Here is a 12528-nt window from a genome sequence, read left to right as displayed (position 1 = left end):
CAAGACTACAGAACTCCCAATTAAATTATTGTCTACCGCGCTAGAGAAAAATGAGGTGAGAACACCAGGTAAAAAGTAAATCTCTTACGTGCTGCACGTTTTCTAGTGTGAAGCAGCACGATTAGCGGTTGGACTGTCTGGTTTTGTACTAACATCAAATGATAAACCCTCTTATACGACAGGAGCGAACCCAAATCTTTGGTCAGACTCGTGTTTGAGATATGTGCAAACCGAGGGGACTTTTTCTACGCATCATGACTGACAGCGTATCTTTTGGCGTCATGTTGGCGTGAAACTTTCTGGATTACTCGGGGTACCCTCTGAATTCGAAGATTTGCGGTGATTGGTTTTTGTGGGTGAATCCGAAGAATCTCTAGCCTGCCTCCGAACGCGGACGTAATTCTGGTTATCGCTTGTCAACGCCGAAGATAACGGAGACATTTCGAAAAATCATCGACTTCGTTCGTGTTCACCGAGAGGCTGGTTTCAGTTTGACCCAGAATTGATTGAACACCACTCGCTGTAATGACACAAACAAAGTCACCAACATTGCAATTTTAATTCTTTCTCGAGTCAGCTAAATAAGCTTCTTAATCAATTTTCACTATACTTTAAACCTTGTTTAGTTGTCTCACAAAGTTAATCATTCGAATTTGCATTTAAATTAAATTACTTGTCATAATTACAAAATTGGTTAAGGAGATATTGTACGATAGAACAATGGCTGCAATTACAATTGAACAATAACAAAAATAGTCCCAGCGGTTGCTCAAGCAGTTTTGAAAGTTCTTGAATTTAAATCAACAGCGACAGACAGCTAGTGTAAAGACGGGAATCGAATCAAACGGTAGTGAAAAGATACAGTTCGTGAAAAGCGCGGGAAAAGTGACGTGGACCAGTCACCTGAGACACGTTTATTCTGATTGGGTAGGCACTTTGGACGATTTTTTTTAACCAATCACTTAGCGACAAACGCAAAACGAAACTTGCGGAAACACGCATGCTCAGCAACGGCAAGGAAAAACGTGTATATCAATCGCGTATTATTAAAGCTTCATTACATTCTTAGGTCGTTATGCAAGGATAGCTTTGGCTCAGTATCAATCGATTACAGTATGCAAATCGTGGTTTAACAAACGCGTTTTGGGGTCTCATCCACAGTACGAACAAAATTCTCTTTCTGAGGCTTGAAAGCTCTAAGCTCAAGAATCCTGCTATAAAACTTACACCTTGAAGGGTGAAAATTGATGACACCTGTATGAAGATTACAAGTCATTTTTCTAGTAAGCTTAGTAACAGAACAGTGTAATGAGAAATTCTCTGCAATCGCACTTGCCGTAAAAAGGTTAGAATATCGTGCTCTGATTGGTGTTAAAAAAAATTGCATTGCGTCCTAAGTTAACCGGAAAACTCTGCATTGCCGAAGCGGTACTGAAAACTGTTACAAACCGCTCCATGTAAAATCACAACTTCTGTGAAAAAAGATTTAACAACAGGTACAAGTTGCTCAAATCGAATTCAGTTTTCATTGATCTATACAAATCATTTCTTTGGTAAAGGTTCTAGAACTAAGAACTACGTTTACAACCTGGAAATGGCCTATACAAGATTATCATATATAATCAATATACAATATAGATCCGGGAGAAGCCTCCCAGTCAATAACTCTTCTCTTAACAAGATATTTTCATATTAACATTTACATTTCCATCTTGGGAGATAAATATCTCAACATTTTTGGCATTTAGCCTATAAATGCAGCATTTTCTTACTCTATTCAGGGTAACTAATAGCAATATGCTAAATGGAACTGTGTTCTTTTATAGTGAGTGCTTGAAATATTAATAATAACTTACTCTTACTTACATTTCACATGTTATAACTTTCGTTGTTTTCTGTTCTTTTTTGACAAGCGAATTTTAATACTCTGATCTTTTTAGCCCAGCTTTAGAATCGCCTTGTATTTATCTTGAATTAATTCCAACAAACAAGCAAACTTTTCCTTCAACTATACAGTGAAACGCTTAAAATTAACTTTGTAGGCACGCAAGGCGTACATAACGTAATGATCAATAACCTCTCTGCACCAGGCAGTTGCATTCGTTCTTTTTTTTTCCACTCTTGTCCCGCAAGTTTCCGTGGTTGCTAGGCAATGGATCACGTGACCGTCTCCTGCACGCAGTAAATTTTCACGTGTTCACAGGATGCGCAAGACGATGACTCCACGGAGTTAAAGTAGTTTTTAAGTCTTACTTCTTGTAAGGTTGGGCGTCGCCTTCTGTCTTTTAATGGCCTTGTGCTTTCATCTGCAAGACACGAACGGAATTTTCATGTCAAAAGGTTGACCTTGTACAGTTATGTTTACGCTAGTAGCGAGGGTCGTGATTGTAACAAATCTTTACGTTTCAACAGAGTTTGGGGTTGCTGCTGTAGAAATACTGATTCGGAAATTCGAGAATTAGAAAAACTACGGAAGCCTTGGCTACACACAGTGAACGTCACGCAACGTGGAGAGGAATCGTTGGGTGACATTAACCGGCGTGGGATAAAATTCCTTTGTAACCACAGCTTACGCTTTGGAACAGCTCTCATGTTTGAAAGCTTCCTAATTGTTGTAACGAATGGGGGCATCACTTAAGTTTTGGTATTTCTCGTAGGTAGGTTATATCGTTTAAGAAACGTTTAATTAGTCTAGAAATAATTTGGGACTTGCGGCTTAGCTGTTTAGTTATGATTTAGATTAGGGTTAGTGATTTAAGAAAGGGTTAGGGAAAGTCAGCTAATTACCTACCTACGAGGCATGCCAGCTAGTGACGCCCCCTCAGTAATTGCACAAGGGAGTCCTCTATCAAGAAAGGTTGTCAAAAATGACATTGAGTCTGAATTGTTATAAACTCTTTTTGAGCTTAATTAAAGATACGCGGGTTACAGAATGATTTTTTTAATTTAAGAGAGGGGAGGGTCGCACTGTTGTGATGGATCTAGAAATAATTTTAATTGTTTAATCGCTTAAGCATTGTTTAATTGTTTTTAAACTTAGGGTTAGGGTTGCAGTCGTTTTATAAACCTGCATCCCATCAGTGTTTTTAAAATTCTTAGTTTCTCCTTACATTTGTGTAACTGTATTGAACGATTTAACAGCCCGAAACACCTTATGATTAGGAATCAGGTTATCCTAAGGTCGATCACATAAAATGTATGATAAGCGACAGAGAGAATTTTGATTTTAAACTCGCGTAGATGACAGTAAGTAGTGGAACATTTTAAAATCGATATTAGTCTTAAATTTGTATTTTTTTATTCAAACTTACAAATATATTCCTGAAACGTCCTAAATAAGCACCGCGCTTGGGGGTTTTCTTGTGCTTACGTTCGATAACAAAAGGGAGTACAGAAAAGGTCTGCATATTTTTTTAAAATGAAACTCAACACTTAGGGCAAGGATGTGAGTTACAAGTAAGCTCTACAACAGTCAAGGGGGAAGGGAAGGGGTAGATCAAATTCTTTATTTATGGGTAGGGGATTTACCCGAGAGATATTTTCGTTCAGGTTGTGGGGACATATTTTTTGCAGGGTGTATTCAGGGGCGTTTAAGGTGTTTTGCTTGTATTTTATGCCGTAAGTTTCGTGGGCGAGGAATTTAATTGGAGAATGAATTGTAGTAAATACATCAACTCACGATGGTGAAAATGGAATGGGTTGGGTGACATGACTTGAAATGGAAATGAAATCTAATGATGTATAGTAACTTCGAAATGACGAATAATTAACAGAACTGAAATAAGGGAAAGCACGACCAATACAAAGAAAAAGTACCATGTGTCAAGTTCTCTACTGTGAGGTGTATGCTGCAGTGCATAAACAAGAAAAGAATGGAAAACTGAATAGCTGGAAGAGTTTAGACGACTGACCTATCTAAACCGGTCGAACTTGCATCCTACACAGTCCTTTAGGTGTTGGCTGCCAAGAAGAAGTAAAGAACAAGAAACGATAGAGCTGAATGATATGGTGCACGGTGATAAAACTGATAAAACGAGCAGGCATGAAAAGGATTAACAGATTTTTAAACCGCTATGGGAATGGCTAGGTGTGTCAAACCTTGCTGCAGAGAGCCTAAGTGCGGATGCATTTGAGGAACTGAGAAATTTAGATAGGTGCTGACGTGTCACGCCATCAATTTTAATTCATCTGTGGCTATAGATGAAGTAAAGAAAAGGTTCTGGGAGTGCAAAGAGTCTAAGCAAGAGAGGAGTGGGAAGAGGGCTTTCCTCCGCGTGGGAAAACCCGGATGGGATTAAAATGTCCAGTGATAGTTAACTGAGATAGAGAGAGCTCAACTCAGTCTGGTACAGCTGGTGAAAAAGTGAGTTTGAGTAGAAATTTGTTCAGAGGGAAGTAGCAGAACAGCAAGAAAAGGAAAGAACTTAATGAGAAATGATAGCAGTAAGCAAGATGCTTTTGGGCTCTTAACAACGGCACAAAATGTCATTCATGCAGAGTAATCCTGGACAGAGTCACAACAGGAAACTGGAAAAAGAAACGGAAAGAAAATGATAGGAAGAGAAGAGAAGGATAGGTTTCGCGGGATGCAGGACACTGACCTTTGGGGATCCTGCAGTACGAAAGACCGAGAGATATTGCTTTCTAAGTAGTTCCAGGCGGGCATGCCCTGAAAGACCACAACAAGACGAAGAGACAAATTAACAGACACGAGGAAGAAGCAAAAGAAAACGTTTGCGAGGGTTACCTCGGGGAAAAGTCCCGCCATTCTCCCTAAAACTCAAAGGTAAAGTACGCTGGACTGTTTTCTTGTGGTGGCGTGGGCTCAGAGTTGCACGATGGGCACGTACCTAGTGCGGAGTCTGGGGAAGAGCCTTCGTCCTCGTCATGGTGGCTGAACTCTGAAATTATAAGGATCAATAACTTCATGTAAGGAAACACCAAATGTCAAGGCATATCACTACAGCAAGAAGGGGTATGTAAGTTGGATAATCTTGTGTTAGTTTGTGTAAAATTTTCGCTATTGGACTGAAATTAGCTTGCAATGGAGGCACAGGAAAAGAGACAAAAGAATCCCCGCATAAGCCTAAGTTTAAAGCTAGTTCCAGTCCGAAACCGAGAATACGAATAAGGACATCGTACTCTAGAAACAGGTAATTTTACCCGAAGCCGTTTGGATAAACGTTCAGATTTTTTTCTAATGTTTATTTTCCTAAAGTTTCTCAGTTCCTGATAGCTTTATTAAGGGATTTTAGTTTTTTGGCTTTTGACACACACCAAATTTCGTTCAAATTGTGGTCTCCCTTTTTTCTTGTCAGAACTAAAACTATTGACAATCCGCAAATGTTACAACTTTGATAATTTAGTGAAAAAAAAAATTCTCCCGTGATTTAACGGTATTAGTTGAGAATGTTTGTTTCGGTATTAGTTTAAAACTTTTTCAAGTAACAAACAAGTTTCTGTGTGACGTACCTGAGCCTTTGTCATGATTGACAGCAACCATCTTCCTAAATTACAAAGTAGGAATCACGTGAAAAGTTATGTATGTAGTTAGTCTATGACGCAATATATCCAAGCTTAACTAAAGAACATCGCGACAGTTTGTAAGCTTGCCGCCGGCCAGTTTGGGTCGGTGCTTTTTCATATTCAAAGATTCTTTTATAGTTTTAAAAAGACACAAGCGATGAATGACGGATAGTTACTTTCCATAGAGCCCTGAGATGAAGTTGTTCTGTAACGATTGCCTCACACCTATATTGACCTTTTTCATCAATAGTTGGCAATTAGAATATCTTTTGTAAGCATTAAAATTATCCTGAGTAACCTCGTTTTTTTAGTCGATAATTCAAAAGAATTTTACTCCTGACGAGTTTAGTGAGGCTAATTTAAATGCATACAAAAGAAATTTAATAGGCAGCCATTTATGAAAAGGGTCTATTTGTATAGCGGCCAAATCTTGCGTATTACACAGTAGCGTAATAAATAATTCTTCCAAACAAACCAGACCTCGAAGCAAAACGTCATTAGTGGATCAAAAGCCAAGTGCGAAACGTGATTGGTTTTAGGTTTCTTCCTTCAATCATAGGTTTAACAATAAAGATTAGCGAAAAAACTGAGCAACGACGTTTCGGTGTCATCCTGGCACCATTTTCAAGTTAAAAAATATTTGTGCGAAAAGTAAACTAATTTATACCAATGGTAGAGGTGCGAAATTGAATAAATTAAGATTAAGATAGCTGTTCAATGTTCATGTTCATTCCAATGAGGTGTCAAACACTGGTAATGAGTTCAGTGTCTGTTCAAAGCCTAAACAAATACTCTTGCGCGAATGGAGTCTGACTGTGTGTTAAGGCTCGGTTTCTTCTTGCGAATCCACAACATTTCGTGGATCAAGCAATCGAACTTTCCCTGACATTTCTTTAGGATCTTAAAGTTGTTAGTCAGGTCACCAACTGTATCAACTCGGTGTTCATTTTGAAGGTGTTTTCCGATGGCGGTAAATCGGTGTTCCTCAATGCGCTTGTAAAGATGACGGCTAGTGTAACCGACGTATTCTGCATCACACAGATCACATATATAGTTATAAACAACGCACTGTTGATTGATCAAAGGTGGTTTTGGCTCTTGTACTTTGAGATCATCGCCAATTTTACGGCTTCTGAACACCGGCTGTAGTTTGTGATCAAGTTTATTACTCAAGTCCGAGAGATGTTTCTTTACTATGTCCGCTGATTTCTGGTCTTTAAAAGAGAAAGAGAAACACCTTGAATCTGTCGTGCGCAAAATTCTCCCAAAACAGATTGCCGACTCAGTTTGCCCGAAAGGATCACGACTCGCCCATCTTTATGGTCTGCCAAAGACTCATAAAGAAAAACTGGCGATGAGGCCCATTCTATCCGCCACAAGTACTTACAATTTCGCCCTCGCGAGATGGCTCGACGATAAACTGAAGCCCCTGTCGATCAACAGCTACACAATATCTGACACATTTTCCTTCGCTGATGAGATTCGCAATCTGAGCCTCAACGAATCTGACATCCTAGTATCTTATGATGTCTCTTCGCTATTTACGAACGTCCCACTACAAGAAACCATCGAGATCCTTGCTGATAGAGCTTTTGTTGACAACTGGTTCAACAAAACACACCATCTAAACATCAGCAAAGCTGATCTAATTGAACTGTTGTCAGTAGCAACAAAGGACCAGCTATTTCAATTTAACGGTCAACTCTACCAACAAATTGATGGAGTAGCGATGGGCTCTCCCTTGGGTCCCCTAATGGCCAATACTTTTCTTTGTTCTATCGAGGAAAAACTACAAAACGAGAACAAGTTGCCAGACTTCTACAGACGCTACGTGGATGATACACTAGCCACAATGAAAGACATACCAACCGCAGAAGCCTTTCTGAAGACTTTGAACAACTGTCATCCATCCATATCCTTCACCATGGAGATCGCATCTAACGGTAAGCTACCATTTGTCGGCATTGAAATATGCAAGAAGGGCTGCAAGCTGGTAACAAGTGTTTACCGTAAACCCACAAACACTGGTCTCCTCTTACACCACCAAAGTCATGTCGACAACCGCTATAAAAGATCTTTAGTTAAAACCATGTTAAACCGTGCTTACCGCTTGTCCTCAACATGGGAACTATTCTCAACAGAATGCGAACGCCTTAAACTGATCTTTTCTAACCTCAAGTACTCAGATTCTCTTGTGAACTCCACCATCACCCGTTTCGTTAATTCAGTGATGTCACCAGACACAAGATCGACGCCTCCAACAGAGAATATCTACCGCATTGTCCTGCCTTTTAAAGACCAGAAATCAGCGGACATAGTAAAGAAACATCTCTCGGACTTGAGTAATAAACTTGATCACAAACTACAGCCGGTGTTCAGAAGCCGTAAAATTGGCGATGATCTCAAAGTACAAGAGCCAAAACCACCTTTGATCAATCAACAGTGCGTTGTTTATAACTATATATGTGATCTGTGTGATGCAGAATACGTCGGTTACACTAGCCGTCATCTTTACAAGCGCATTGAGGAACACCGATTTACCGCCATCGGAAAACACCTTCAAAATGAACACCGAGTTGATACAGTTGGTGACCTGACTAACAACTTTAAGATCCTAAAGAAATGTCAGGGAAAGTTCGATTGCTTGATCCACGAAATGTTGTGGATTCGCAAGAAGAAACCGAGCCTTAACACACAGTCAGACTCCATTCGCGCAAGAGTATTTGTTTAGGCTTTGAACAGACACTGAACTCATTACCAGTGTTTGACACCTCATTGGAATGAACATGAACATTGAACAGCTATCTTAATCTTAATTTATTCAATTTCGCACCTCTACCATTGGTATAAATTAGTTTACTTTTCGCACAAATATTTTTTAACTTGAAAATGGTGCCAGGATGACACCGAAACGTCGTTGCTCAGTTTTTTCGCTAATCTTTATTGTTAACTGTATTTCCAAATTTAATCTTATAAGAATCATAGGTTTAGAAAAAAATAACTCGTTTACTCTGATTGGTTAAAAAACGGCATCTTTGTTCTGATTGGTTAGAGCGTGTTGCTTGAGTTTTTTTTAACCAATCAGAGAGTTCGGCAACGAGAAACGACACAACTCTTTTTCTTTGGATTCCAGTCTCTTGTAATTGACTGTGTTCGCACTTTTCGGAGGGGCTGTTGCTAGACACATGACGTATTTGATTGAATAAAAAAGGCAAACTTTCTGGGTGTTGAAGAAAGATTTTCAGGACAAAAACACTGGTAGGTTCTGTCCAACCAGAAATTTCCGGAAAAAGGGAGCACCTTTGGATTAGGTCCACTTCGAGTCTTTGACCGATCGACCATGACAAACCGTTTCGTTGCCCTACTTCTCTTGGGTAGATTTTCACTTCTGTGGGGGATTGGCGAAACGAATAGAAAATTCAACAGCCATTCTTCTCGGTGGGCCCGCATTTGATTGGAGAATTTCCTTTGTTTTTACAACGGTTGGTGAGATTGATCAATCTGATAAAATGGAAATCACCCCGGTAGTTATTCTTCGACGAAGAAGATCAATGCTCATTTGAGCCACTTACTTTGCGGGTCCTGGGGTTTTAATCTTTTCAACTGGCGAGTTAGGCTCCTGAAACCGTGGATTGCTCATGGGAAATGAAATGCGCTTCTTCTTTTCTTCGTGAATTCTGAAAAGAAAAATAAGATTCAAGAGCAGGTAACTGTTTGATTCTAAATTTAAAATGATCATTATTTTAGGTTGTCACGCGTGTGACGTTGAACGCACCAACGACTCGTCGTCTCAATAGCAAGCCGGAAGCTGGCTAGTCCTTGACTTAAGGTAGGACTTGGAAATTTCTTATTGACTTAGTCACTTGATAATTAGCTAGATAATCATGAATGTCACTTTCCGCGAAAGCGGAAAATACAGCCCCCTCAACACCTCTATGAGTGAACTAGTTCACTTTGTGAACTCTTTTCCCAATCTGCTTTGATCTACGGGTAAACACAAACAAGTAGGTTTCTAATCTGAGCTAGCGGTTTATGTTTGGGTTACAGATCACATGACGCTTTCTGCACTGGCGCGTCAACTTCAGTTCCCTAGTTGGACGAATGGACCCTAGCGTTAATTTCAAATGGTCAAGTTAACTCGCATTGGTATGAATTTAAGGACCGGCTGCTGTAGATAATGCAAGTCACATTTTGAAACAGTGTACGCAAACATTTCTTCCAAGATGAAGGAAATTAACTTCACAATAAGAGTTTAGTAAGATTTAAAATGCCACGAGACTTTTTCACTAAAAAGGAGCGTGGAGGGTTTGAATTGGAAAAGATCGAAGCTGAACATTAACTCACAATATATGTTTACTCTGATGAAACAGAGCTCAAATTTAGTAAACCTTCGTTTCTCCAGCTTGCAAACTGACTTTTAAATAGAACGCCCTATACTGACCTCTTTCTGTCCAATTTTAATCGATAAAATCCTCTCAAAAAGGCTAGTATTATGACCAGCACCAAAGCTGTCCCCACACTATACACAACTGCGTCGTAATTTTTTCTTCCCTCTATGTTTTGCGACGGCTCTGATTCAGGTGGCGAAGCTGCAGAAAAATATGAATTCCTTTTTATTATTTTAGACCTCAAATATGGATTAACTTGAAATATTAGTGGCGCAATCTATTCTTGAAACACAGCCTTCAAATGAATAATAACATCAAAAGATATATTGCACGAAATAACCTCCCAATGGCAAAAATATAACATCATTTTTTGCCAATAAGATTTTTGATCATATTTTGGGTCATCTTTGCGGCAATTGTGAGAGAAAAACTGTGTAATCAAGGTTTAATTGTGCTTAAATTAATTCTAACAAGTACGTGATTAGCTGTCCTCACTTCTCCGTCGACTGGAGAGTAGTACACCTGTATGTCTTTATCGATTAATCTTGTACCCATATCTTGTAACTTGTTATATACGTGATATCTTTTGATCAGGTTTCACTTACATGTAAAGTGTGGATTTGAGAGATCGCTATCCTGAAATGCAACGTCTTGAAATGGCCCCGTGGACTTCAGGTAGGCGCGCAGTTGAAATCTATTGGAGCAGTAAAAATATTGTTTAAAATAGTTAGGAAAAATTGAGATTTATCAGCAGTTCTATATTTAAGCTTAATTTCAGCCGCTCTCTCGAGTCTTGGCCTCGCACCTCCCGGAATGAAGCTAAAACGCGGGCTCCTTTCCCTAACAGCGGCTGATAATCGAGTCCACTCTATATATCCTACAAACTACAACTACAATATTACAGCTGTCATAATCACGACAAACCCTGTCCTACAGTAACCTGAAATAGGGTGTTAAGCCAAGTAAGCCAGTCCAAATAAGAAAGGAAACATGCCACCCGCGAAAAGCGCGGGAAAATTATGTTGCGTAAGCTAAAGAACGTGCGGTTGCTTTTCTTGTTTTGTTTCTCCTTTTGCACGTGGTAAACTAATAACAAATCACTTGTCCAACGAATGATCGCCACTTTACAAAAATGTTTGGAACTGCGAACCAGATCAACTTACAACCTTCCGAAGTTATGAGACAATCTCTCGCTCTTCGAAGTACGAGGCTGTAATCGTGCCTGAGTATATCATGAATACCAAGGGTAAAGATACGGTTCAGTGTTGCGGTAATCGCGAACACAAAATAAAGAATGCCGGGTTGACTGAACTCACCTGTATTTCTTGCCTGACTTTAATGGCCCGTTGCAGAAGTCTTCATCTGCTCGTTTGTTCTCGCAGTTCTTATTTACGCCGATATTTACCTCCAACACATTTGTGATTTTTGGGTTTGATGGTATCACTGTGGTGATGTACCGGCGGTTTTCCTGTGACCCTCTTTGAACTTTGTACCATGTCAGTGGATCTTTTTGTGTTAATTCTTCGTCTATTAATAAAAAATTATTTTCTGTTAGAATTGTAGAATTGCCAGCTTCCTTGTTGTAAACAGCTGTGAGGCAGCAACCTTCCTGCCAAAGAAGCTAAATAGGAAAGAACCACCAAACATTTTCTTCGGGCCGAAAATCGACAGAACCCGCGCAGAACCCGCGGGTAGTCACTTAAGTAGTGCCGTTTCCGATTGAATATTAAGAACCGGAAGCTCGTCTGCTTGTTATGAACTTCCGCTGATCGAAGACAGGGACTGGAGACCAGTGAGTAGATCTTACAGACAATCAGACCGACAGTGTAGAGTTTGAACAATGTATTCGGAGGCTACACCAAAACAAGTGACAAGTAAAATAAACTACTTACATTCGCTGTCTCCTGGGGCGTATTCTTGCACTATAATGCCATACTTAACGATATTGCTACGTGCCACGTACTTCAAGTTAAACCTCACTTTCATGGTCGTGTCAGTTGTTTCAATGAGAATGAGAGTGGACTGGAGTGGAGTGAAGACCAGTATTGACACGTGAGCCTGCCGCACGGAGGACAGCGGCGGCGTGCCTTGATCTGAGACTGACACTGTTATGTTAAACAGGCGAAGATTCTCTGTATTCACCTTTTTGATGGTTGAAATGGCTCCAGTTCTAGCACGAGAAACACAAACGAAGACTTTCACTTACAGCTGCTGAATTTTCGGTTTGATTTATGACATCGTAGCGATAATTGTTATATAACTAAGAAAATTACTTCACTGTGGTTGGCTGAGAGCAGGCTAATTTATCGTTAATTTTTAATTTGCTCTGCGGCGCAAATTAACGCGCCCTTGTTCGTAACTTTCTCAGTCATATAATAAATGAGTAATCGTATGAAAGCCCGAGCAATTGAGGATTTACATTATTCGTGTTCAGGCTCGCGCAATTTTGAGAGCATTTTCAAATATCCTTAATTGCACTCGCATTCATAAGATTACCTGTACGTGTCCAAAGAAATCGCGTGTGATATCGCCATACCCTTCGCAGAGGGTTGGTAACAATCAGACGATATTATGCGAGATTGAGCAGATTAATTCTTAATTGAAAATTAACATT

The 12528-nt window shown here is 39.7% G+C and overlaps 1 protein-coding gene across 11 annotated transcripts in view; it reads right to left on the bottom strand.

Annotated features, from left to right (window-relative positions):
• Positions 1-540: 540 nt before the first annotated feature.
• Positions 541-12528, bottom strand: part of LOC110050736 (protocadherin Fat 4-like) — a 29543-nt gene continuing 17555 nt past the window's right edge. For 3 of the 11 annotated variants that reach the window (XM_020756662.2, XM_020756661.2, XM_020756664.2), the window contains exons 9-16: positions 11807-12084; positions 11231-11441; positions 10520-10608; positions 9968-10115; positions 9099-9203; positions 5473-5507; positions 4851-4901; positions 3973-4669 (exon numbers count right to left, since the gene is read on the bottom strand). In XM_020756662.2, coding sequence (XP_020612321.2) covers positions 4515-4669; positions 4851-4901; positions 5473-5507; positions 9099-9203; positions 9968-10115; positions 10520-10608; positions 11231-11441; positions 11807-12084 — 1072 coding nt within the window. In that variant the 3' untranslated portion in view covers positions 3973-4514. The other 8 variants (XM_020756665.2, XM_089275584.1, XM_089275580.1 and 5 more) reach the window with 7 other exon arrangements.

Source organism: Orbicella faveolata, unplaced genomic scaffold, assembly GCF_042242905.1.
Source record: "Orbicella faveolata isolate gen_17 unplaced genomic scaffold, um_ofav_v1 contig_36, whole genome shotgun sequence".
Lineage (NCBI taxonomy): Eukaryota > Metazoa > Cnidaria > Anthozoa > Scleractinia > Merulinidae > Orbicella > Orbicella faveolata.
Note: the sequence above shows the minus strand (reverse complement) of the source record. Positions and strands in the feature narration are given on the sequence as shown.